Source organism: Cibotium barometz, chromosome 15 (assembly GCF_041138505.1).
Source record: "Cibotium barometz isolate CiBa-2024 chromosome 15, ASM4113850v1, whole genome shotgun sequence".
NCBI classification, from domain to species: Eukaryota; Viridiplantae; Streptophyta; class Polypodiopsida; order Cyatheales; family Cibotiaceae; genus Cibotium; species Cibotium barometz.
The window spans coordinates 55,065,608-55,093,422 of record NC_141060.1 but is presented as its reverse complement, the minus strand read 5'-3'; the positions used below and the strand labels follow the sequence as shown (position 1 = coordinate 55,093,422).

General features: G+C 41.6%; 1 protein-coding gene across 1 annotated transcript in view; it reads right to left on the bottom strand.

The window, feature by feature from the left end:
* Nucleotides 1–18,746: 18,746 nt before the first annotated feature.
* Nucleotides 18,747–27,815, bottom strand: part of LOC147631440 (uncharacterized) — a 111,056-nt gene continuing 101,987 nt past the window's right edge. The window contains exon 13 of the mRNA XM_086809188.1: nt 18,747–20,045. Within this exon, the coding sequence (XP_086665314.1) occupies nt 18,915–20,045 (1,131 nt within the window). The 3' untranslated portion in view covers nt 18,747–18,914. The remainder of the gene's footprint in view (nt 20,046–27,815) is intronic.

Here is a 27,815-nt window from a genome sequence, read left to right as displayed (position 1 = left end):
AGCAGGAGCATTCTTGAGACCAAAGGTCATGACGTTAGATGCAAAGTCTCCCCATTCTGTGTGATGAAAGCTGTTTTCTGTGTCGATCTTCCAGGGCCATTTGAACTTGATTATATCCATGGAACCCATTTAGGAATGAGTACATCTCATGGCGTGCTATAGCATCAAGCATGAAATCCATGAATGGCAAGGGAAAAGGATCTGAAATGGTTGCAGCATTCAGCTTTTGTAATCTATACAGACCCTCAACTTTTGGTTTTTCTTTGGGCACAATCAAGATTGGGGACAACCATGTTGCCCACCAATAGATCAGATATATGAATCGGACTTGTATAGTTTTTTTATTTCTTCTTTCACCCTTTTGGCATAGTTTAGGTTCATTCGGTATCTTTGTTGTTGCTGGTGGATAGGGATGGCATCTTCCTTTAGATTGATCCAGTGTTAGTAGAAGTTGGGCTCAATCCCCTTCATCTCGGTGTAGCTCCATGCAAACACATCTTTGAAGGAAGTGAGTAACACCTGGACTTCTTCTCGAAACTCAGTGTCTAGGCTGGCACTCACCCGGACCATCTTGAGGTCATTTATCAATTCTGAGGTTTATTTCCATCAATTCATCCTCTTTGACCCTCTTGAAGTGCTTAAATATTTGTCAAAAGCCTTTTCTACTGCAATGAGTTGCTATAGTCTCGAAGTTCTCATCTTCACTATCAAATAACTTGGTGCAACATTTGGATAGTTATGTGTTAAACTCATTGGTGAGACATTGCCTTGATTGATGGGACAAGTCTTCTCTCTTTTCAAGTTTATTTTTAAGGACTAGATACCTTTGCTTATGTAAATGTGATTGGTTTCCCAACAATCGTGAGAACTAGCCTAGGCTTCTTTCATGTTAGATGACCTTTCAAGGAGCATGGTGTACTACTCTCTTGAAATCCATCACACGAATGTGTAAAGGTGGAAACTTAGTCCTGACTTTGTAGGATGCCTAAGGGTTTGGCAATGTTCTCATTAACAACCTTGACCACGAAGCTTATGCCTATAGGTGATGGGCTTCCCCATGCCCCCTAGCAATCCTTGGTGATTATGTTGTGTTCAAGTCAAGAGATTATCTTATCCTTACCAATGCATGCGTCATTGGGTCTTACCTTAGAGCCACAAGTGCAGCTTTTTGACTGGGTACTCTTTACTTTGTTATCGCACCAAAATAATGCTTATCAATATGGGGTAAATGAAGAGATATTGTCACCTAGATAGGGTTACGTAAATCGATATGGTCCTCCCTTGCAATGGTTAGCTCTCACAAAAGGAGATAAAAGAAGAGGAAGATAATGCAAGCAGAAAACCTACAAACGATCTTATCAAAATCAAATAAGATTCAATAGAGCACAAGGATAAAGCCTACACAATCTTATCTATCAAGCATGTAAAATTCAATAGAGCACAAGTAAGCAAGAATAGAGAAGAAAGGGGAGCCCTCACAAGTATTCTATTATAAGGGAATGATTGTATATTGCTTATTGTTAAAAATGACTTACATATAAATGACTAGTTTTCACATTAGGCTATCCAAACTTAAAAATGTGGTAGCCTCTATTACTAGTCTTGAGCAAGTATGTACATAAAGTCCTTAGATTTTCCCTATTTAAGAACAAGGTGAGACTGCTTTATATATTCTAGTGCTATCTTGCAAAAGGTAAGTGTCCATTCAAGCACGTAAGATGGAAAAGCACCTTACGGTAGGTCAGGTAGATGAAACCATGTTAACCTATAAAGTGGTTAACATATCCCCTTCCTAATAGTGATCACATTCTCACATCACCCAAGTTGGTGGTGAAATCGTTACTCGGTTGAAAAGTTATGGATGGTCTAGGATATATCACGAAGTTAGAAATATTAAAGTTCACATACAAGGTTAAGTGGTATGGTTCAAGATTAATTCTCAGCTTAGACATAGGGGCATATTAGTGATAAAAGCTTTTGGTAGGCCTAGTTTATAGGCAGCTTGTCAAGGTGGCATGAAAGGTGGTATAGGTGTTGTTGAAGTTCTTTATACAAGGCTACTTTTGTTGTGGAAATGGTTGGGACCTTTTAAAATTAGGTAGTTGGCAGAAGGAGTCCCCACACCTCCTATGAGATTAGTAGAATGAGTGCCAAGATCACCATGGAATGTGATTTGTTGCAAGATAGATGGTGGTTTGGATCTTAATGCAACATGATATTATACCCTGAGGATGCCTCGAGATTGGGCTTCTTCATGGCAAATACATTGGTCAGGGCAAGGTTTTATTGGTATTAAATTAGATTTGAAAGAGGTTGCGTGCATTGAAGCTCTTAGAGGCACTTGCAAGGTCCAGGGTGCTCTAGGCAATGGTGGGTCATACCACCATGGGCCATCCTTGGCCCGCTATGGTTTTCCCATCTAAATATTTACATGGAGGGTTGGAGTTGATAAGGTTAGTTTCACGTGTTTGTGTGCATGCATATAGTGAGATGAGAGATGTGGGGAAAAAATATAATTCCCACACTAAAATATGTAAGTGATGTGTATGGACAATGGGAGAAAAAAGATATGGTCCTTTGTGATGGTTCTCTCTCATAAAAATGGTGGCGGAAGAAGAGTAACCTAATGCAAGTAGAAAACCTACAAACAATCCTATCTAGCAAGCATCAATCAAGCATGCAACATTCAATTTAGCACAAGCAAGCAAGAGTAGATAAGTAGGGGAGTTTGCAAGTATTTCTATTGTAAGGGAGTAAATCATGTTCACATCAATTGAGAACACTTGAGCCTTGCACGATAGAGAGAAAGAGAGGAGAATACAAAGGTCTTACCGGTTTGTACTTCAAGCCATTCTTGGTAGGGTAACTCTCTCTTGGAGAGCTAGGGTCCTCAACCTTACCCCTTCGTTGTCACCATAAAGAAGATTTGTAAATGGGCAGGGAGCAAAGAGAGAGAGAGAGAGAGAGAGAGAGAGAGAGAGAGAGAGCTATGGAAAGCTCAACCTCTACTTTGATGCCATTGTGAGTGAGAGTATGAGAGAGTAGATAAGAGACAGAGAGAGGGGGAGAAGAGAGCATACACCAACACCATCACTCACCCACACAATCTCTAGGCATGCATGTAATAAGAAGAAGAGAAAGCATACATTTAACTATAAAAGCAAGAATGCTCAAGCTCAATTGTGAGAATGGGATTATGTTTTTTCTCATTAGTCAAAATGTCTTATGTACAAGACCCATTTGTACAATGCCCAACCACTCAACTAATGTCCGAGGGCCCAATAACTGTCCACACTAATTTCCTAATCTAAATGTATATTACCAGCATTACACAAGTCGTAAAAGCTAATTTTTGGCTATCTTCTGGCATTACACAAATCATAAGCTCAGAGATTTTCCATAATCATTTTGCATAAAGCACATTGTGTAGTATAAAAATGTGACTTAAAAATGTTACCGTGTGTTTTGGAGAAATGTTAGCTAATGTAATTAACATACCGCATGGCTCTGTCCTCAAAATTGGTAGTGATGCTCGATTGGGAGGCTAGTGGTAGAAGCCCTAAAGTTCCAAGAGTAGTGAGACTTCATGTACTAGGTGGTTCAATAAAAGGATTTGTAGGACGTCCAAAATGCTGTCTCAAACATATCTTCAAATATGAGCATGTGACAGCCTTGCATCCACTGTACTCTTCACTTATAGTAGTAGCCAAGTATCTGGCAAAGTGTTGGACCCTTGTTGATGTCAAAGGCCATGCCCTATTTTCCCTCATCAAATTCATGCCAATCACGAAACTCTACTAAAAGGACAATGGAGGGACAATGGTGAGCCTAAAAAAGTAGATAGTAACGCCCGTATCAGGGTTTGGTACTACAACACAATATTGGATGGACATCCAAATTGTGCAAAGCATCCATTCTTCATGGAGGATTAGGGGTGATTGAGGTAGGGGGTATCTATGGGAAATTGAACTGCAGCATCAAGTTCTTCTCTAGATCTTACTTGAAGAGATTCCAAGCCCATCTGCATTCGATCAAGAAATAAATAGGACTGATCCTGAGATACCTTCTTAGATCATATCAATACTCTTTCCAACACTTGGCCTTGAGAAGATAAGATCACTGCCACATAGGTTTCTCCCCCATGAGGTCATGTGTTATTGGAGCTACCTTGGCCTATGGTCATTTGTATCCCCCATGGTCCCTCTTGTAATGAGATTTATCACCACTAATTGAACTTTTATTCTAGATAAATCTTGATAAGGCATATATCGAGGTGATCAGTGATCTTGTTAGTGTTGCGAATAGGGTCCAGGCATTGTTGCTAGTCCAAGATTCTAAGGGCTCTATCAATATCAATCCCATTGAGAGGATCATGCCAGTTGAATGGGTAGTCAAGGGGGTGCCACCACCGTTGTGCTACTCTCTGATGGGGGGGGTTCTAGGATCTCACCTTCTTTCAATATTTGTGATGGGAGAGAGAGGGGTGATCGACTTATGAGGTTGAGGCCTTGGTGAGTCCATTGAGTATGTCCTTGAGAGAGGGGTGATCTTCTTGCGAGGTTGAGGCCTTGGTGAGTCCATTGAGGATGTCCTTGAGAGAGGGGTGATCTTCTTGCGAGGTTGAGGCCTTGGTGAGTCCATTAAGGGAAACTTGGAAGATGAGAGGGGTGACTACATTGCTGAGGATATGCAAGTGGGGAAATCTAGGGAGGAGTGGTAGGTGTTGATGGTGAAGTCTAGGAAAGGGGGAACTAATGTAGAGGGTTGGTTCAAGGAAAAGAGGGTCAAGGCATGTTCTATCTCCTTGCCTTTGGAAAAATTTCCTGAAACATGTGTAGCTAAAGAGGGGCCTAATGCTGAAGGGCCATGGGAAAGCTTCACCGAGGCCACCTACCACCACTAGTACTATTAGGGGGACTTCTTCTAGGCATGTCTTTGCTATCGGATGCATCTCATCATCATCGTCCTTGGTAGTGTCTGTGTGGTATCCTCTTCCTCATTCTTGACCTTGAGTGTTGGCTTCATAGATTGATAAAATTCAAGGGCCTTCATGGATTCCAGACCTTGGAGATGTCCTAGGTGTAGGCCATGTGCACCCTATGTCAAAAAGGTGATGCTTGTCTAGTGCACATTAGTTTGCAGCTATTTCCAAATTCTATTGTACAAGACAAGGATGCCAATGGGTGTATAGGCATGCCAGTTTTGTGTGTGTGTGTGTGTGTGTGTGTGTGTGTGTGTGTGTGTGTGTCCATTAAATGGTCTTACTCATGGTGTTGGTGGAAGCGGGGTACGAGCATAACTTAGTGGTAACAAAAAGGTGGATGAAGTCATCCTCATCTAGGTAGTCAGAGAAGGCGAGGACGCATCACTCGGATTGGAGGTTGAGGCAAAGGATGTGGTAAGGGAATCAAAAGATAGTGGAGGGCTTAGTAAGGGAGATGATGTTTTGGAAGAAGAGCATGGCGAGGGTGGTATGGAAGGAATAAGGAATTTTGGAGAGGACTGTGGAAAAGGGGTGGGAATCTCCTCTCATCATCAATGACGATGTTGTGTTGAAGGAGGTTGAGTTGGAGGGTTTGGTGCTACAATTTGAGGAGGACAAAGGGTAGTTGGGAAGGGATGGTGAGATTGGGTAGGTTAGTAGAGATGTACTTATCAGGCTATTAACCTTCCTTGTAGAGGGGACCTGCTCTTGTTGAGGCCTAGCCTTCAACTTTGTAATGTGTTGTTCGAGTTAAGAAATGGTTAGGTCCTTGCATTTATGGCCCTCTAGAAATCTCTACGATGCTCGAACATCTTGTTGTGGACCTTGTCCACAACCAGACCATGAGTTGTTACCAATTGTGTGCCATGGTCTTAGATGTTCGAACATCTGGTCGTGGACCTTGTCGACAACTAGACCGTGAGCTGTTACCGGTTGTGTGCCATGGTCTTAGATCTCTGGAGTGCTATGGTAGCTAGGGTAAGTACCTCCTCTAGCTACTCTGACCCCCTGGATTTCAATTTATATCACCTCCAGCTCTCATTGCAAATGAGTGATGTGAGAGTCAACTTCAAGGACTTGCACTTGTTGCCGATATCACCATTGAGGGTGATGGTGGTGGCGTTTTTTTGAGTTTCCAGTTGTGGGTAATGGTGGCATATGCCAGGAGGAGTGCTTGTTGGGCCACATCCACTTGCCATGAAATCGGTCATATGCCTAGAAATATTATGGATATCATAGAAGAGAAGGCGATGATAAAATTTGAAGGCTGCCCTGAGATTTTAGTATGGAGAGAAGCTTTAATAGAGGTGAGATTTCCATCCTAGATCCACCTGTGGTTTTTAGTAATATTATGGCTTCTTGTGTACTAGATAATTTTCTATCCTTGTAGTAAAACTACATTCCTGGCACTACTTAATACTATCGTAGTGATAGAGATGGATCTATGGGGAGGGGCCACTATACTATGCTAGCTCAGCTGGGTCATCTCGGCACTTGTACCTATGGCCTGACTATTGCTAGATGGCCGTGTGGGATTATCCATCAAGTTTGTTTCTAAAAAGTTAGCAAAGGCCTTGGTGGAAGTGGTCTCTTTATCCAACCTCAGCTTCTGGGGGTACGAGAGTCGGTTGGGGTCGGGTACACAAATCAAAGCAAGTGATGTCCTCCCATTTTACTCCATCTTTGTTGATAGGGCCCTTGATGATGTCTCTGACCATTCCTGTGCTCCAGTTAACATCTGGTAAGGCTTTGTAGCTCTCGAGGCAAGTACAAGGCTTCATGGACCACATCACCATGAGAGGGCCAAGGTCAAGTCGGCACCTATAGCATCACATAGACTGTGCTAGTGCTGAGGTGGGTATCATAAGAGGAGATGAATCTAAAACAGGCATAGAGGTTGGGGCCCCAAGCAAGAAGAGCTACCAACCCATCATCGAGTCCAAATTTGTGTAGGTGCTCCATGACTTTTAGTCTCTAGGTAATCTACTAGCACCCTTAGGTGTGGTAGGTGAGCTTGTGCTCCACCTTCTTATCAGATTGGATGTGGTTATGAATCATTTGGCCGCATACTTCATAGAATAGCTCCATTCCTAGTGGGGAGAAGTCGGTGCAGCAGCTACTTGGTATTCCAAGAGCTTGGCGACCTTGGTGGCCTTCTTCTTCTTGGTGATTGTGAGGAGCATAGAGGTATATGAGGCCCCTACTGCACACAATGGTGGAGGAGGCATAAGGCTAGGAGGGATGGAAAGGATTATGGATAAACTTGGCAATAGTTTGGGTAGATGGAGAGTGAATAGTAGAAAATGAGAGGAGGCTCCTCTATATTTATAGTTTTTTCCTAGGAACATATGTACACAATGGGTACATACATTCATAGACCATTCTTAGAAATGTGCATATATAAAACAATGTACGTACATTTGCAAATCCAAATGTGTGTGCTGAGAGTGGGCAAAAACTAGAAACGTGCATGCCCAGATGAGAATGTTGTATACAAAAACTGGAAATGTGTGCGCACAGATGAGAATGTGCATGTATAGATGAGAACGTGCATGTATAGATGAGAATGTGTATGCATAGCAATGTGGAAACATGCATTGCATCTTGCGGTTTTTTTAATGTGATGGAGTGTCTTAGTTAGTGGAATTTTGATCATTAGCATTCAAGGCAATGGGCCATGCCATGGACTAAGTTTTTTTAACATATTATGGAGTGTCTTAGTTAGCGGTATTTTGATGATTAGCAATCAAGGTGATGGCCCATACCATGGACCAAGTTTTCACTCACCATGCCCCCCCATCCCAAGATGTATCTAGAAGGCCATTGATTAGAGAACCATTTTTTATAAAGAGTGTTAGCCTTCTTTTTGAATCTTTTTCATAAATCTCCATCCTTCCACTTTTTTATATTTTTGCTTTTCCCCTTCTAAATTGCTTTCCTTGACTCTTTTTTTTCACTTTCTTAAAAAAAATTCATAAGTTTTTTTAATTGGTATCCCTCTTCATCTGGCATGGGTGAGGTACCTGTTTTTGACCCACTTAGTAAGGCTTGAGAGGGATACCAGTTGTTGTATAGGGAAATGGGTGGTGTAGGGCCTTCAGCTGCATCATAGACTACTGAGTTCGATGTGAAAGGAATATATTATCTAGGGTATGTTTGGAGATGGTCATGGGGCTCCAAAAAGTAGTCAATTTTTTCCTTACCCTTTGCTAGGGTTACACCTATGGTTTCTATGTTATTGGTGGCCTTGGGTTGCTAGTGCCATCTCTCCTTAGTTCTTTTTATTGTGATTGAAGAGGTTGGGGAAACCGATGGTGTCACTAGGAGCATATCAAGCACTCACCATCTTTGGGTAGCACATTTTTGTCAGGGTTATCTTATTTGACATGTTGGTATGGACTGTGCTGCTTTGGGTAGCAGAGTTGTTTTTGTTTGGCATAGTACCCTTAGGGCTTCCAACAACTCCCTTTTGATGAACCATGTTTTTGGTCTGGGGTTGGGATTTAATGTTTTGCTATGTGGTCTGGGTTTGACTAGCATATGCCAGACCTTTCCTCTTGGGTACCCAGATTTTTCTTTTCCCTTCATTAGTAACCTTCTGCTCAGAGTATTACTTTTGGTACCCACCGTTTATCACCATTATCATGGAAACTATTGTTGTTGAGAATTGGTGGGTGGTCCCAATTCTATAAGGTTAGATATGTTTGTAGTATTAGTGTTAATTGGGTTAGCTTTTAGAGAGGCCACTTGAAGGTTGATCCTAATTGGGAAAGGCTTTTATTGGAGCTTGTTCACTCACCCATGTAGTCAAGTATAGAAGAATAGGTCTCTTTTTAGGTGCCATGGCTAGAGTGTGGGGTACCTTGGATGTTCGATGGATTAGACCACTTCTTTGATGGGAGAATGGTTCTTTGTTAATTAAATTTTGGTAAGAAATGGGCTCCGCATTTGTCATTAGAATAGTTACATTTGGTAGACAGTTAGGTGCAAGGTAGAAGTTTGCAAGTCCTAGTCTATTTGGCATTGATTGTGCTCCATCCTTCTATGTTTGAGAAAACATCTTCACGCAGGGTACCTATAGGAATAACATAGAATGTCCCTTTCAAGGGGTTATATCCAATGTAAAACATAGTATTAGTGAATGATCCCATGCATTATTGAGATGTTAAGCTCAACATGAGCTGACACTCACGAGGCACCTACATGACCATTTGACATTTAAATTACTATAGGTGGGTTTGGTAGCTAAGGGCTGAGCGGCAAGCAAGAGAAGCACAGGAAGCGGTATGAGGGTAAGAGCTTCATCTACTCTTCCCCCTTTGTGTTGGCTACTACACCCTTGTCTCAGGAGCTCTTCGAGGCACTGGCAAACAAACCCTGATTAAGAAGCTTTCTTTCACAGGAGCAGAGCTACAAGGCAAATAGCCGTTGCACTACATTTTTGGGACCAAAAATGTGTTTCTGGAGCGTCTGGACCTCCGTTTTTTAGTTTGCAAGCGTTTACGGCACTGCGGGTAAGTTTCGATTCTCTATAGAACTTTGTTTTTGGAACTGCAAGAAGGGCGATTGGTTGTGCAGACACTGTGTGTATTCTTAAAGTTGCCAATGAATGTATGTATGCAAATTGAGTTCACTGGTTGTGACATTCTGGGTGCAGTATAGTACTATTGTTTGCAGAGAATACAACAGTTTGTGCAGTATAGTACTGTTGTTTGCAGAGAATACAACAGTTTGTGCAGGTCAAACAAGAGTGTTGTTTTTGGTAAATTTGTATTGCAGACAAGATATCGAATGATGGAGTAAACCAAATTGTTGCAAAGAAGCTTGACAAGAACAACTTCCATGCTTGGAGGTTTAGATTGACAAATTTCCTGGGAAAAGGTTACTAGGACTACATTGAAAGGTGAACATGAGGAGGCACCAGAGATACCGAAGATTAATCCAACTGCTGCAGATGTAAGAATTCAAGGATTGGAATCAAGGAGCAAGAAAGTCATGTATTAGCTTTCTATTAGTATATAGGACACCATAATTGGGCATATATAGGATGCCAAGTCACCTACAGAGGCATGGTGTACCTTGGTGAAGTTGTATGAAACCAACACCAAGGCACGAAAGATTCAATTAAAGAATGAGCTTCGTACTGTGGAGAAGAAAAATATGTCGTGTGAATGATTATGCCTTGAAGATGAAGGGCATTGTGGAATACCTTGCATCAATTGGTGTTTCTGTTGATTAATGATGATGATGATAAGGTGGAAGTGTGTCTACGTGGTCTCGATCCACAATACAAGGCATTCAAGATGTCTATTCAGACTCGAGAGAATATTCCCAACTTCACAGATTTGGTGTCAATGCTGATCATTGAAGAGAAGAATTTGGGTGAAGATCAATAGTCTTCACAAACCAAAAACAGTTTAGAGGAGCATGTCCTCTACACAAGTTCAGGTAGAGGTCGTGGATGTGGCCAAGGTGGTGGCTAAATAGATAATCAAAATTATGGTCAGCAAAGCAACAACAATCCCAGGATTCGCACAACAACAACACACAGCTGAAAGAGGCCAGTTTAGAGGCAGCGGGAGTCAAAGAGGTCGTGGTAATTGGCAAAGGCAACATAATGATACATGAGGCTTTTTTTACTGTGGTAAGCCTGGACATGTGCAGGTAGATTGCTATAAGAAGCAGAGTGACACACGAAATGAAAAAGTGCGACAAAATAACTGTGTCCTCTTGTAGAAATAATGAGGATAATGAGAGGTTGTTAGTTATGCAACATGTTGTTAATGCTGTGTCTGGAATGATGTAGTAGCATGTAAGGACGATGTATGGTGGTATGTTGATTCAGGTGCTTCGAACCACATGACAAGTCATGCTGAGTGGTTCAAGGAAATGAAGAGTCTTGAAAGACCAGGTTTTGTTGAAACAAGGGATGACACTGCTCATCCAATTGCCCATGTTAGAGATGTGTCATTGTTTATGCAGGATGGTAAGGCGAAGTATCTTGTAGATGTACTTCATGTTCCAAACATTACAAAGAATCTAGTTTCAGTTGGCCACATGATTGAGTAGGGTTTGTAGGTCCGATTTAACCGTGATGGCTATTATGTAGAAGACTTTAAAGATAAGTGTAGGTTGGTTGCAAAAAGCAACAGAGCGGGCAGAATGTTTACATTGAATGTAAATATGCATGAAGTAAGTGTTGCAATGTTTGCAAATGGTTCAGGAGGAGTTGTGTTGTAGATACATACATTTGGCATAAGAAAATTGGGCATGTAAAGGTGCAAAGAATGAAGTCTATGCAGACTAAAGAAAGTGGACAAGGTTGCCTAAGTTTAAGGTTGAAGGTATGCAGAAAGTATGTGAAGCATGTCAATTTGGAAAGAAAACAAAGCATGTATTTCCACAATGAAGCCTCCAAGGGACTCTCCACTCTTCATTTCAAGGCCAAAAAAAATCACCTTAAGAGAGATACGGGAGTGCTTGCCCTTTGCTCCATACAACTTTGCCATCTCATCCCACATTGCCTTAGTGGTCTTCATGTTGGAGCCACACGATGAACGAGCTTTTTGTCCATATTTAGAGCTATAATGGATTGAGCTCGTTCATCATCTTCCACAATTTTGGAAGAGGTCTTACTACTTGACTTATAGAATGGAAAGAGCAGTGTCTAGCTCCTTTACAAACTGGGTGTCTCGACATAAGAGAGGAAAGAAACAAGCTTAATGATTTGCAAAGGCAAATGCTTATGGCAAAACACTATAAATACTTGCATATAAATAAGGCCTTAAATCCAATGGGCATGGACATGTGAAAAGAAAGGCTTTAGTCATTTTTTAAAAATGAAAAACGACTGCCATATGGATGCCTTGCTTGATAATTGGACCATGTCGTTGTGCATCGTCATATGTTGCCATGGGACACGTAAATTAAGAAGAGGGCCCAAACAAGAGTGTCCACGCCAAGTAAAATCCACCAACAAAGGGGTTACTAATGCCCAAGCCCAGGCCCTTCCCTTCAATGGACAACCAGCAAATTGGCATTGCTCCCACCCTCAGTTTGGTTGAGTCGAGGGGTTGGCCAACAAAGATAGTCCAACAAGTGGCACTACTATCGTCCTCAGTATGGTTGAATCGAGGGGTTGGCCAACAAAGCTAGCTTGGAGGACAGACCCTTGATACTAGACTGGTTGTGATACCAAGTGAACAATCGTGGATGAGAGCAACGATAGCAAGATAAGAATAAGATAAACGTGGATAGAGAGAGATACAATGTAGCAAAAAACTTATCAAAGCTTTTAGCTAAAATAAAGACTTACACATGCCTTTCTCCTCTCACACCACATGAGAGAGAGTTGATCCCTTTATAGCTTCTAGGCTAGGGTTTGATACACACAAACCTTATCTCAACAAAGATGGTTTTCTACACACACACACACACACACCCATGAGCATACAACAATTTCAATAGGTATCTCAAGCCACTCTAAAAAGGAGACATTCTTCTTGTGGGGTTGATACAAGTGAGCCTTCCTCGAAGAAGAGTACCTCTTTCATTGTTCCTATCAAAGCTAGTTCTACCACCCTTCCTTCTTTTCTAGCTCAGACCAATCTACTTGATCAACATCGTACCATACAAGATGGTCTCTTGCATAGTTATCCCCAAATGCAAGATTTGTTGGGTGGTCCTTTGTACACCAATGTTATGTCGCACATGACTACTAGGACCATGACTACTAGGACCATGGGGGAGACTGTTACATCTTTCTTGGTCCCCCTTCACAATAGCCTCTTTGGCTCTTTTTGTCACATGAGTTCACCACTACAGAGAGACTGGTATTGTTGATTGCATGGTTTTGGTCGAAAAGCTAACTAGGGAAGCTAAGGTCAAAGATGTCATCATCAAGAAACATACATCATTGATTGACACTAAGGATCAGGAGAGGTAGTCGGTTCAAAGTGGAGTTGGGGAAGTGAGAGAGAAGTTGACTAGATCCTAGAAGGAGGTCGCAACTAGGTCTCAAGGGTTAGAGGGACTACATGGGAAGATTAAGTCTCTAGTTGCTCAGTTGAGAACCGAGACGAAGTGGATTTTCTTGGCATGTGGGAGATGTAGTTCTCCAAGCCTTTGTTTATTGCGTTCGTTTAGAGAGGAGAACTTGAAATTTTACATGATTATACTCAGGCTATCTTGGAGTATCTTGAGACTACTTGGCACCTTCCCATTGAGGATTCATTTGTCTAATCTTGGTCATCTCTTTACAAAGGAGTATGCACCACAACGAGATAGTATGTATATACACATATACATGTGTGTGTGTGTGTGTGTTGGAGACAAAGGTAGTAACACACACACAGAAGCAACAAGCAAGCAAAGATAGAGAGAAGCACAACACTCAAAGTAGATTGATGAGAATAGTGAAGTACAAGTGAAGTGACATGATAAGGTCACTTACAACACTCATAAGAGTGTGTACACATGCTCGGAAGATACAATCTCTTAATAAGGAGAGAGAAAGTGCTTTGGCCCATTATTAGCTTACATCCAACATCACTACCTAATCCCTCCTATAATGATAATGTGAACATGTAAAGGGAGCCTTCGTGAACATATTTGCTACATTGTCTTGTCTAGAGACATAACCCAAGCCAATCTGTCTTGCAACCTCTCCTTGACATAATGATAATGCACCTCAATGTGCTTTGTGTGAGCATGAAACACTAGGTTTTTTACAACACGACAACCAATGCACTCTAGCTGTTAGAAATGAAGACGGAGATGGACGACTATGCCAACACCAAGGTCTGTTGAAAGGTGTCTGCTAAAACACCATCGGACTAATGTCCAACACTAAGATTTACCAAAAAGCATCTAAGCCATACACGCTCTATATTATTGTAAAGTTGCCTTCACAGCTCAAAGTGGCTAATGTTAGCTACTTCTTGTTAAGCCATGATATACATGAATCATCAAGATAAAAGCAAAAGCCACTAGTAGACAACACGCATGTGTCATAACATCCAACCAATCAGAATCACTGAAAGTGCATTGAATATCACCCCTCTTAGCGTAGAATAGCCCAAGGGGTTGAGGGCCCTGTAAGTATCGAAATAGTCGTTTGGCAACGTGCTAATGCTTACTTCTAGGGTACTCTGCATAAACCTACTCAACTAGGAGACTCCAAACGAAATGTATCGCCTCGTATTGCATAGATAGATAAGGCGCCTAACAACTTGCTGTGATAAAGTGATGTATCAAATGGTGGTTCACATGCATCCTAGAGACTGAGCCTAACACCTATCTCTCTACTGGTGTAGCAATAGGATTATAGTCTTCAAGACCAAACCATGTAAGCAGTCTCTATATGTGCTTTGACTACAAACATCATATAAAACCATCACACGCTGCATAAAAAGTATATCATTCAAATGACATATGTAATTCATTCTTGAAGGCTAAAATATTCTCCTCATAAGGACCTGTGAGCGGCATGTCATCAACATATAAAACTATGACCAAAAAATATTCTTTACTTCTCTTTACCTAGAGAATACTCTCACTTGGATTGTTGCAAAAAAATATTTGTAACCAAGTATGCATTTATCTTCTCATACCATGCTCTAGAAGCCCGTTTAAGCCCATATAAATCTTTTCTTAACTTTCACATTTTATACTCATGTCCCTTCCCAACAAAACCACGAGGCTGAGATACATAAACCTCCTAATGCAAATGACCATTTTAGAAGGTAGTTTTGATATCCTACTAATGTACATTCCACCACGATATGCTACCAATGCAATAGTACACCTGATTGTAGTCATACGAGACTTGAGTACAAAGTTCTCATCATAATATATGCCTTTCTTCTGACCATAATCATTTGCAATAATAAACCTTGCCTTGTATAGCAGTCAACAGTACCATTACCTTACTCTTAAGCTTGTAAAATAGCCCAGAGCTAAAGGATTAAAAATGTTCGTCAAAACGTGTATATATACATATATACATCTATATATACTTATATAGATGTATGTGTGTGTGTGTGTGTGTTCTATATAAATATAAAGAAATGGCTCTAGGTTTGAGGAGCTAGGGTGAAAGCTTTTAGAAAATGGTCTTCATCTTATATTGATGCAAAGAGTTAAGACATACTAAAGGGAAATAAATACCATTTATATAAGACAAGTAGGTATTTATATAATATATTAGTGTATATACATATATAGGTATATGTATGTATGCCTATACTATATAAATATAAAGAAATGGCTCTAGGTTTGAAGAGCTAGGGGTGGTAGCATGGTCTTTATCTTGTATTGGAAAAACATACTAAAGAAAAATAATAAATACCATTTATGAATCCAAACGAAACCTTATTTATACTTTCATTTCAAATTTCAAAAATCTAAGAATCCTCGTGTTTCTCGGAGAGGGAGTAAGTTGTGTTTAATATAGAGAAAGTAAGTTGTGTTTAATATCTGGGCCATTCGGGAGCGCGCAAGGAGTATAGGAAGAAGTGGCCAACGTGCTAATCAATCAGTGGTATTAACTGTGTGAACGTCTAAGCAGGGTTTACATGAGGGTGGACCAAAGGTTATGCATAGACAGGTGGTGAGGCGAGTATCACTTGAAGAGTGGGTAGTTACTCAGGTGGTGAGGCTAGTATCATTTGAAGAGGGGGTAGTTACTCTTGTGTTTAGAGAGTGGTCGTGGTGGTCACTAAGTAGAGTTTCCTTAACAAAAGTTTGTTGATGCGTTACAGGGAATGAGCTTTCGTATTACAAAAATTGATACGTTGCAACAAATACTAGAAGCTCAAAATGACTAGGTTCAAAACGTTGGTGAGGAATCAGCTTAGACTAAACAAAATTGTAAGTTTACGATTGAGGTGGGAAAGGAATTGCAAAGTATCCTGGAGTCAAAAGAATGTGAGAGTGCAAATGATAAGGGATTGTTATGATTGCAGGGGTCAAGAAAACAATTGGGCTTATTAAATGCTTTTCTACCCGTGGCTGAAATATGTGCATTGTTCTTTAGTTAGTTGAAAATTTGAAAGAGCAACACCAACACCAACACCAACGCACCCATGCATTCTACCGCTTACAAAGCGAGGAATTGAACCCTCAATCTTGGGACTCGACTTTCAATTTTTTCATTGCACTAGGTCGCCGTTGGGGCCAATATGTGCATTGTTTTCAACGTTAAGTCTCAAAGTTTGAGCATATAAAGTATCCAAGATGGGCCAATATGTGCATTGTTTTCAACATTAAGTCTCAATCCGTTGCAAATTTTATCATGGGATAGCTAAGACCAAGAAATGTTGCTATAGAGAAATAGAGCAATTTGTTCCTACATAGGAAAAGTGGAAGCACCACAAGTAATGGATTTATTTATCAAGAATATTACGTCTTGCTCGAATCCTTTGCATTTAATAATAGAGATCCAAGGTTTACAACTTAGCAAGTCGGGTAGACAACTTTGAATGAGTAGTGGAGATCATAGTGAGGCTAATGGTCATACAGAGTCAATCAAGTATAAGAGGGTACGTTAAGACCTATGTTGGAGAAAGACAAACTAAATTTACCTTTATGAGAGAACGTACAATTCATGCAAGCACTCTTCTACAAACTTTTTGCCATTTGAATTATGATGATTTAAGATGTTATCACTAGAAACAAAAGGATTACGTCCAAAAAATTCAAGTATTGCCAAAAAAAAAAAACATATCTGTTAGATGTATCCCATACTATTTTGGAAGGGACATGGATACATCTAACATAAGCGACATTGTAAATCGAAATAGGATGATTCAATTTTTTAAATAGGAGGATAAAGTGCATGGAAATTCTTTTCAACATGAGGACCTGAGTATATAAGGAGGGGAGGATCCTTAAACGCTATGCCATGATTGGCCCTTTTAATCTCTTATTTGTTGAGTCAATCAAGCTTTCACCTTGTTAGTCCATTAATCCTTTCAATAATCTTGCTTGGTATTTGATTAGAATGTGAGCATTGGACATGACAAATCAAGTTTGGTCAAACCTAATTAAGAGCATGGTAGAACGCACATTTGTACATGTGTAACAAAAAGACACTACATATTTATCGTCGTGCAAGGCTTTCAAAACTGATGGGGTTTGCATATTGTACAGAGCGTACTTAACCTCCTTAACCTGTGACAAGTGAAATGAATAATAATGACATGCAAGCCCCTTGATGAAATGTGTATTTATTAGAACTAGTGGGCAACCCATGCTTCACACGTCTTTGAGACTCTAAATTCAAATTCTATCCAAACCTCCTCCTCCCCTTCCCGAACCTCCAAATTCTTGCCACATGGCAGCTTTGTGAAACTCTTCCTTAAGATAATACAAAGATAAAGTAATGAATATATATATATATATATATATTACTCAAGATTGTTTCCAAAAAACTCTTTTTTTTTTCTAACAAAGCATTCAAAATTCTAACTAGCAAAATTTTACATATATTGACTAGAGAGAGTATCGAGCCTATGAAAACAAAAAAAAAAAAACTAGCACTGGGTTCCGAAACTTTTCTCACATCAACAATAATGACCAAGTTCCCTCGCTTGTGATTGGTCTTCCATGCCATGAATTTTGCTTGCGCTCACGAGCAGTGCGATCAAATCCTTGTTTACGTCTAAAAAACCCCGCGCTTGCTATGCTATGTGAAACATTCACAAACACACAAATATTTGTTAAGAGAACCTTACAGCTCGGTTAATATATATATATCATGGTCACCATGAAACTCGTTTCACGTTTCAGTGTTGAAATGTTTCATGTGAACATTGAAACCATATTGTTTCATGTGGGGAAAAGGATTGTGATTTTGTGTGCTTTTTAGCTTTTATAATTCTCTCTTTGCTTCTTTCATCCTATTTGTTCTTTTCTCTTTTTTTTTTGTATGTCTTCTTTGTTTACTGATGATAAATATGCTAATATCATCTTATAACTATTGGCCAGTACCTTCACATTTTATGTATATGATCGTTTCGGTCCAACGTTTCATTGTACACCTACCTGGTGTTGAAACGTTTTGTTCCAAAATAAATCGTTTCAGTATTGTTTCGTTTTGATAGTGAAGCGTTTCGTGGTGACCTTGATATATATATATATATTATGTTTATCTGATCTGGAATCGCGCACTCAAAAAGCATGGTCTCAACAGTCAAGATCATCTCGGGGCAGCATGGGCAGGAGAAATAAATAATGCTTACATGGTTTTGAACTCTCTCATGGGCAGGAGAAATAAATAATGCTTACATGGTTTTGAACTCTCATGCATGGTATGCCTCAAAAATCAAATATCATCTCGATCACCTTGACAGTTCCACGGGGTGTGCGTGTTTCGAAGTGCACTTCAAATTCCCCTTTAAAAGTATCACCATCACTTGCCTGGGGAGTGCGTGTTTCGAAGTGCACTTCAATTTTCCCTTCAGAAATACCATCACCATCTTTGAGAGTCAACTATAATAATGTTTGAACGTCTTACTTCAATTTTCCCGTTATCACCATCTTTGAGTCAACTGTGATAATGTTTGAAAGTCTTACTTCAGGACTTACAACGTCAATTTTGGTTCTTTGTCGATGCATTGTTTGTAATTTACCATCTCTATACAGGACCTCATACGTTACACAAACCCCATTGACAAAAGCAAAGATGTGTGGGTGTAACTTTCCTTTTTGGCATGTTTCTCTCACACACACACACACACAGGAGACTAAACGTAGCACTGGGTTTTAGAATTTCACTTGAGATTATACTGCACTCTATGGTGCTTTTCAACAATGTGACAGCATTATAGGTACACCTTTAGAAACCTATTTGCAAGTGTGGAACTCAAAAGAAGCATTATGATTCTTTAAACTTCAGATGGTCATAATCCAGGTTCATTGGACATCGTCTTCATTTGCTCAAGGGGCACCCTACTACCATGTTCTTCAATTGACTCTGTTCATCGAATAACTCTGAAACCAAGTCCAGCTTACTTTCTACTGCTTCATTGGTTGGAAATAAATTTTGCATGGCTTGGGAAAAGGACACTCTTGCGGTTGATAGAGGACTCTCCAGAGAATTCTGTGGGTTAAATGAGGGTTGTGCCTTCAGCCCATGGACATTTATCACCTCTAACACATCAGGAAATGGCAATTCAACAAGCTCATCACGCTCCTTGTCCTTCAGCTCAAGACATTGATACCATTCTGAGACTGATGTTGACACACAGTCTGATCCATTGGTCAGGGGGGAGTTCTTTGCAACCTGGGGACGGACTGGCAAAGACTTATCTTCCAATTCCGGAACATTAGAGAAAGCTAACAAGGACTTAGCATCATCTTGCATCCCCACCTCACAAAATTTTACAGGATCTGAAACACAAGATGGGAATTCAAAAGCGGGGACTTCCTCAAAGCCTTTGTCTTCTCCTTCAGAGTGTAGCAAAGATTGTAAAGCTGTTCTTCTCGCTGTATGTTTTGATTCATTGGCTAAAACTAATGCTGGGAAATCCTCAGAATTGACTGCTAATGGCATAGAAGAAGACAAGGGTACCTGTGAAGACTCCTGCATGCTTGAAGAGGCATTTTTCTCACCTTGAAGCCCCTCACAATACTTTGTTGCAGTGGCAACTCCGGAAACCCAGTTTAAGCTGCTCTTGTAACCATCACCATCAATGCCACAAGAATCATTTTCATCTTGACTACCCGAACAAGTGACCAAAAGGCCTGTTGCATCACTCTTAGCATCTTCAGTAGCCTTCACTGTATTTTCAGAAAAACTGGGAAGACTGTACCATTCTTCCTCGGCTTCCCTTTGTCTCCACCGCGGAAGAGCATTTGCACTTGCCGTTACGACTCCGTTTCCTCCAGAAGAACTTGATGGCAGTGAGAGCAGCTTCTGTACATGTGAGGGACCATCTACTTGACTCAAGCCATTGCCAGCATTAGCAGACTTTGGATGATTTTCAGCATTGACACTTGAAATGTAGGTCATTGATTTAAATATCTTGTTGTCACTGTTAGGCCTGACTGTTTCCCAAGGCTGCAAAAATAACACATTACATTGAGTGGCACCTTTGAAACTACACAGTTTTTTTCTATCACAAGCAGCTGCAAAACACATGGCACACTTCCCAAACCTAGGAAAGACATGAAGACTTCGACTTCACGAAAGTCTATTCACACCATCGAACTTGACGACATACTCTAGGAATTGCTACATCCCTACTCAGTATTGTGCCCACCATAGAATTCACTACTTGATTCCTAAACCGCCATGCTGCATTATTTTATCAACTTGAAAGGTGAAGCAGTTTTCCTCATTCAACTTGTACAACAGGAAAGATATGTAGCGACATTATTTGAGCATTTCTCCAAAATACATATCTACAGCTTTTAAACCAACTAAGGCGTGCACCCAGTTCCAACTTCAAAACTCGTGCTTACTGTACACATTTTACCTCATACACCATACAGGCTGTTAGGCCAAGGTGAAATCACATAATAAAACCGAAGTCAAAGGTTGAGGGTAGGTGTAACTTGAAAGAATTTTGCTTTCACTGTTGTGACAAAGGTTGAAATGCTATGGTTTTATGGCCCATTTGGCAATTTACCTAGAACAGGTTGAGTAACTTGAAAGCAGATAGGATGGTGCTGCAGCAACAAGTCATGTTTTTGAGCAGTTTCCCTCCAGTTGCTGCTGAACGGTACATGGAGCAAAGACCTACTACCATGAATGGAAAATATTGAACTCTGCAATGCATGCACACTGATGAAAGAAAGGTGTGTGGAGTAATCAAGGCAAAAGGATATTGAGAGGAACAGTGTGCTACCTTTAACCCACAGTTGCTTGCTTTGTGACATTTTTAAGAACACACTTATTTGGCTGATGGCAAAGAATGCATGCCCATATGCATAAATACATGTCTCATGTATGTTCGAATATGCTGCTATATATATTTTCAACTGGCCTTTGGCCCAAGATCCTCCCATAGTTACCAAATTTCACCATCCGTAAACAGCCGCCCGTAGGCGCTTATTTATCCACCCGTAGGCGATGCCACCGAGGAAGCACCAAGGGGAGTTTTGAACCTAGGACCTCTTGGTCCTAGGCAAACACCTTCACCACTTGAGCTATCACCTCATTGGCTACTGATTTATATATTACGAAGACAAGAGAACACTAATATAGGACACTAGTTGATGCTGAATTTCTTTCGTGGTTTATGTTCCTTTTGATCGTCAACCTCAGCTGAGGAGCTGTTTGTAATTTGTCCTTTCACTTTTTCTTCATATGTGTGTGTGTGTGTGTGTGTGTGTGTGTGTGTTTATCCCCCCCACCCCCCCCCCCCCCAAAAAAAAAAAGGACGAGAACACTCCAAAAGCACACATTTTCTTTTGTTGGTTAGTAAAAAAATAATGTGCGAAAACAGTTTATCTTCATGTGGTTTTTTATTTTTCATGTTCTCTTAGATTTATGATGAAATGATGAAAAAGTATATACCTGGATGAACCCAAGAACATGCCCAAATTCACCTTTTAGAAACGTGCATGTTATATACTCATGGTAGTCAACCCACAAGACTATATAACTATCAACTCCATTACGCATAGCATGGACTAGATACTACAACATCCCCACTAACGTCATCAGTACCCAATAGTGGGTGTAGAACATTGTATCAAGGTATGCTCTCACACACACACACACACACATAAGTGCATATATTACACAGCCATTCGTACTAAGTTTCTGTCAAAACTTCGGAGATCTAGGGCAGACTCAGCCATAATGAAGCCTAGCACTAAGGGAAGTAGCAAATAGAAAGAATTAGTACAGCAAATAAGTAGTTGATAGGGGAAATGCACCCCTAAAGATAGAAAGAATTAGCACAATATCAACTGGCCGCAACTCGGACGAAAACTTCACAGTGTGAAATCTGCATGTTCGCTAATACGGCTGAATTATATACCTAGATGAACCTAGAAACATGCCCAAATTCACCTTTTAGAAACATGCATGTTATATACTCATGGTAGTCAACCCACAAGACTATATAACTATCAACTCCATTATGCATAGTATGGAGTAGATACTAGGACATCCCCACTAACGTCATCAGCGCCCAATAGTGGGTGTAGAACTCTGTATCAAGATATGCTCTCACACACGCACTCCACACACGTGCTCTCACACACGCACTCTGAAAAAGTATACTCGTGATCTGCATCAGAAACTATTTGAGTTCTTTTTTTTACACTGTTGTAACAAAAGAATCAAAAAGAAATTTGTATGATTTTTTTTTCAGAAAGGAGACTTCTATTAAGTATGAAAAAATTTACCAAATGGAGATTTCACACCAAGAAAGGTGGAGATCTCAACCAATCAGGAGCCCTGTGCTGCCAATAGGGTCCCGAGTGAGAGGACGTGAAAAAGATACCAATGTCCCACTCTCTCATAAACTGTCCGCGCTTCCTCTCCGCAGCACTCGAAGATCCTTGGATTCTGGCCCAGGTAGCCATGATGGTGTGAATAATATCACTCCAAATCCTGCAAAGACATTGAGAAACAAGAACGGGAGTACCCTCAATGGCCTCGGTGCATCTAGCCTTCCAGATATTCCAGGCTGAGATGCTAGCAATAATCTCCCAAGAGCTGTCTAACCTCTCTGCCGGAGGGACAAAGTGTGAAAGTGGCAAATCCTGAAGACCTGTCGAGCAACTCCTTGCCTAACCATAATGGCCAAGCTCCTGTCAGTCCCCTCGAATCTCAGCTCATGCCCAGACTGTGTCAACCAAATGAGAGAACCAAAAGAAATGATAGCATCCCTCTTGATCCTACCAAAGAGGTGTGCAATCGCAAACCAAACCCTCTGTGCTTCCCTGCATTCCCATAAACAATGGTAAACTGACTCCGAAACTGCTGCACATCTAGGGCAAGCTGGGCAAGCACAAGTAACTGACCTCCACTGATTGGTGGCCAGAACCACCATGAAGAGAAACCCAGATAAAGGAGGAAATCTGTGGCTTCCTATAATAATGCCACAATCTCCGCCAAAAAACCCTCTGAATGTCAATCGAAATGCAGTAAGATTCCCAATGGGGTCTAAGAGTAGGGACACTCTGAATGTGTCCCAAGATAAGATGTCTGGCATTCCGCATTGTATAATTGAAAAAAGGCATGCTTTTCAAGGGGTTACAAGCATCCTTCCATACCCACTCACCGGGGTCCCAATGCAAATGTCTGATAGGGTAGCCACCATACAACCAAAGGCTAACACTCTGTGTGATCATCCCGGGGGGGGTGGGTCAACAAAGACGTGCTTCCCTAACCTGCCAACAACTCTGACTGGACGAATCTAGGGGCCCTCAATAAGGTCCTGTACGTCACATCTCTCCAATTGCCATCCATCCTGTACAGAAAAAAAGACCGGTACATCATCCTCCCTAGGCAAGGGGAGACCCATAACCTGAAGAGGAACACCTGTCCCAAAAAAAACCCCAAACCAAGAATGATGATGGTCTTCCAAAAAAGATCCAATAATCCAGTGGTTGGGAATGGCTGCATCAATCTCTGCAATCCTCCGACTAGAGCCTCTCAAATGCTGCGTGAGATCCAATCTCTGTACCTCGGTGAGGCTCTGAAATCTCTTCCAAGCCAACACTGTGGGACAAAGGGTCTCACGGCCAGCCTAAAGAATATGCATAGCTGCCCCAAGAGGCCTACCATGCACATCTAAGATCAAATCATTCCACAGAATGGGTTGCCGATTAACTTCCTCCGCTGAACGCGGGGGGATGTGTACCAAAAAACTCCTCGGGCAGTCCCAGGCCCGTAGAAGGGACCTAACCAGGGGGGATGAAGAGGAGCGGTGAACTGCATCCGAAAAAATAAAGCGTGAGCTGAGAGTCCAGTCACCTCCGCGAACAGGGACACACTTCGTGATCTGTTGCATAAGAAAGTCCTTCCACGGCTCAGTGCCTAGAAGAAAGACCCTAACAACCAGCTTACACAACAAAGCCTTACATTGCACCTCAAGGTCAATGATATTTAATCCCCCTTCCTGCTTAGGCCTGATAATGGTTTCCCAAGCAACTATAGCCCTGGTGTATGCATTTCCATCAAGCCCTGACCAAAGAAAGTTCCGAATAAGGCGACGAAGCTGGCCAATGCAGCCCTTATGAAAAATAAAGCACGAAGCGATAAACCAAGTCGTGGCTAGCAAAACTTGGTTAACCACCAAAGCTCTAGAGGCCAAGTCGCGAGCTTCCTCCTACTCCAGTGATGAAGTTTGCTTTTAATGCTTAAGAGCACTGGAGCAAATTGTTGTGCAAGGGAGATATCAACGCCCACCTGACAACCAAGGTATCTGGCAAAGCATCCTCTCTCAATCCAAGTAAAACCAACATCTGTACCCCAATCTGAAGAGGAGAATCACTGATCCAAAAACCAACTGACTTATGCCAATTGATAGAAGCTCCTGCTGCCAAACAAAAGGCCTCCAAGGCTGTCTGGAAAGCACATAAACAAGCATGTGAAGTGAAACCAATCTCGTCAAGTGGGAATAAACTCCGTTGTGTTGGGTTTTATGCTGTGTATGCACCCAGAGGAGTGCTAGTGATCATCAGTATATTACTGGGGCACTTTTTACTTCAGTTAGTGGAGGTTTTTTCCCCCAGTTTAGCTCAGTTTCACTTATATGCAGTTTATAAGTGTTTTGGTCCACGCGGCACATTTATGGCCGGACATGTGAACACTTATCTTTAGGGTCACTATCATGTGGCTATTGTACTTCACTTTTGATCATTCAAGCATACTGAAGTCGTGTTCTCTCTGTGTGTTGGTTTCCACGCCTGTTTGTACCTTCTGTAAACCCTAACCCTAACACCCATTCCCTTCATTTGGTATCAGAGCATTGAAGCTCTGCCTTGCACTGCCCGTACAGCAGCTTCAGAACCTGCCGCCCGTACTTCTGAGCGTCGTACACCTGTGCGCTTGCTGCCCGTACACCCAGTCTGCGCCGCCTGCATCGCCTTCAGTTACTGTACCTGCCCGTACAGTCAAGCGCAGCCAGCAGCCCGTACACCTGTGCGCCGCCTACTGTACCTGCTTCGAATGACTGCGCCTGTCAGCGCCTGTACCTGAAACGTACATCTGAACCTGCAGCGCACGTGTATACTGTACCTGCTTCGCAGACTGCGCCTCTGTACAAACCTGCGCAGGACAGTACTGTACTGTGGTCGCCCTGCTGATCTGTGTAGACAGCCGTACAGGTGACCTGCTGTGGAACTGGTCGCCCAGCTCCGTACAGTGCACAGTATAGTACACGACTGCAATAGTACAGTCAAAGTACCTGCACAGTATAGTCGACCAGAATCTGCTACGTCAACATTCGACTGCAGTTTAGCCTTCTGCTTTCGTACCTGCTTCCGTACAGCACCTCGACTGAGTTGCTGAGTACCTGCACAATACAGAAGTGGTAAGCATTACATATTTTGAATATTGGGCATTTTTATTTTCTCTGTGAAAATATACAGGCACGACAGGCAGATTTTCTAGCAAGGAAATATACAGGTTTTTTGCACAGTTTGGGTGCAGCAAATTTGGGCATTTTTGGGGCATTTTGGCATTGTGTACGCTATTTGCTGCTCTACTCAGTCATTGGTGCATTGACCTGCACATTCAGAGGATTGAAAGTGCAGGCATATTTGGGTGAACTGTATTCAGTGGAGTACAGTTATTATCAGGGTTTCTGCTATTGTTTTTTGGTAAACAGGTACAACATTGTGCATAAAGCATAATGGCAAATCAACAGCAAAGTGATGTATTCACATATTTGTCTAAGGAAGACAAATTGGATGGCACGAACTACTCCTTGTGGAGTTTTATGCTGAAAAATGTGCTTGTGGCAAAAGGTCTTCGGGATTTTGTTAGTGGTGATGAACCACGTCCAGGTCCATTGGCTCCAGAGACTCCTCCCCAAGGGGGTGCTCGTGGACGAGGACAACAGGTACAGGCTCCAGGACAGCCATTGCCTGTTCAAAGAACAAATGCTCAAAAGACATGGGATGCCAGGGATGCACAAGCTTTGTCACTCATTGCATTGTCAGTTCAGAGGTCTATTATACCTCATATCCGTTCAACTGGCTCTTCACAGAATGCATGGGTGACTTTGGAGCAGATGTATGCTGCTCGCAATGAGGCTAGGATCTCATTTTTGAAAAGAGAGCTGGAAAATCAGAAAATGAATGAAGGAGATGATATGTCTAGCCACTTAAACAAGCTGCAGGATTTGAGAGAACAACTCATCAATGTGGATGAGATTATTCCTGAGACACAGCTTGTGTCCACCATCTTGCACTCTTTGCCAAGATCTTACTTGGCTTTTCATACCTCTTTGAACCTCAGCATGAGGAATGCTGTTGAACCCCTCAAGTATCAGGAACTTGTTGCTCTCTTACTACAAGAGGAGCAAATGAGGAAGAATATGAATATGAACACAAATGCGGAACAAGCATTTACTACAGGTCAAAAGGGGAAAGGAAAATCTCAGCCAAAGAGTGCAAATCAAAATTCAGGTGATGGTGGTTCTTCACAAGATACCAAGAAAAGTGATGGACAGCCCAAGAAGAAGGGCAAATGTCATTACTGTAAGAAGCCAGGTCACTACATCACGGAATGTAGGAAGAGGATTGCCAAAGAGAAGGCAAAGGAAGCTCGGATGTCTGTTAATGATGCTTCTAAAGCTCCTCCAGAGACTGCTTCTTTTGTTGAGGACAGGGATTATTGTTTTTATACATGCAGCTATGATGCCTCTTGGTCTTCACAGGCACTCAGTTTGACAGAGCATGCATGTACTTGGTATTTTGATAGTGGTGCCTCAAAGCATATTACATCTCGCAGGGATTTGTTTAGTCATGTTGGCCCTGCCCCTGTTGGCAAAACTGTTCAGTGTGCCAACAATGCTTCATATCCAGTTCGTGGCATTGGGGAGATTCAGCTCACAGCCATTGATGGCTCCATTCTCCGCCTTACAGATGCCTTATATGTACTAGGGATAAAGAAGAATTTGTTGTCCATTTCTTCTTTAGCACATTGTGGTATGCAGGTCCACTTTGATGATGATAAATGCATGGTCAGAGACAAAGCTAATGCCTTGACCTTGATGCTTACTGGTACATTATGTCATGGACTTTATCAATTGGATGCATTTCAGCCAGTGGATCAGTCTGCTTATCATGCATTCACTCTTACTCCAGCTATGGTTGATGCGGAGTTATGGCATGCTCGCATGGGGCATGTAAATTTTGGTAGTCTTATGCTTATGCAGCGACATAACATGTTTACAGATCTACCTCTCATGGAGAAGCCTCCAGATCACATTTGTGAAGGGTGTATTTTGGGAAAAATGCACAGGTTTTCCTTCCCACGTGATCAGGCTCTAAGAGCAACTGCAAAGTTGCAACTTATACACAGTGATCTTTGTGGTCCCATGTGCAGACGAAGTCATTAGGTGGTTGCTTTTATTTTGCAACATTTATTGATGACTTCTCTCGTATATGCTGGGTCTATCCTTTGACACAGAAATCACAGGTATATGATGCATTTTTGGCCTTTGTAGCACTTGCTGAGACAGAGTCAGGATGCAAGGTGAAGACTCTCCGTTCTGACCGAGGGGGGGAATATATGTCACATATGCTGAATTCCTTTCTTGGGAGTAGAGGTATAAAACATCAGTATACTACTCCTTACACTCCACAGCAGAATGGGGTTGCAGAAAGGAAGAATCGGTCACTCATGGAGATGGCCAGA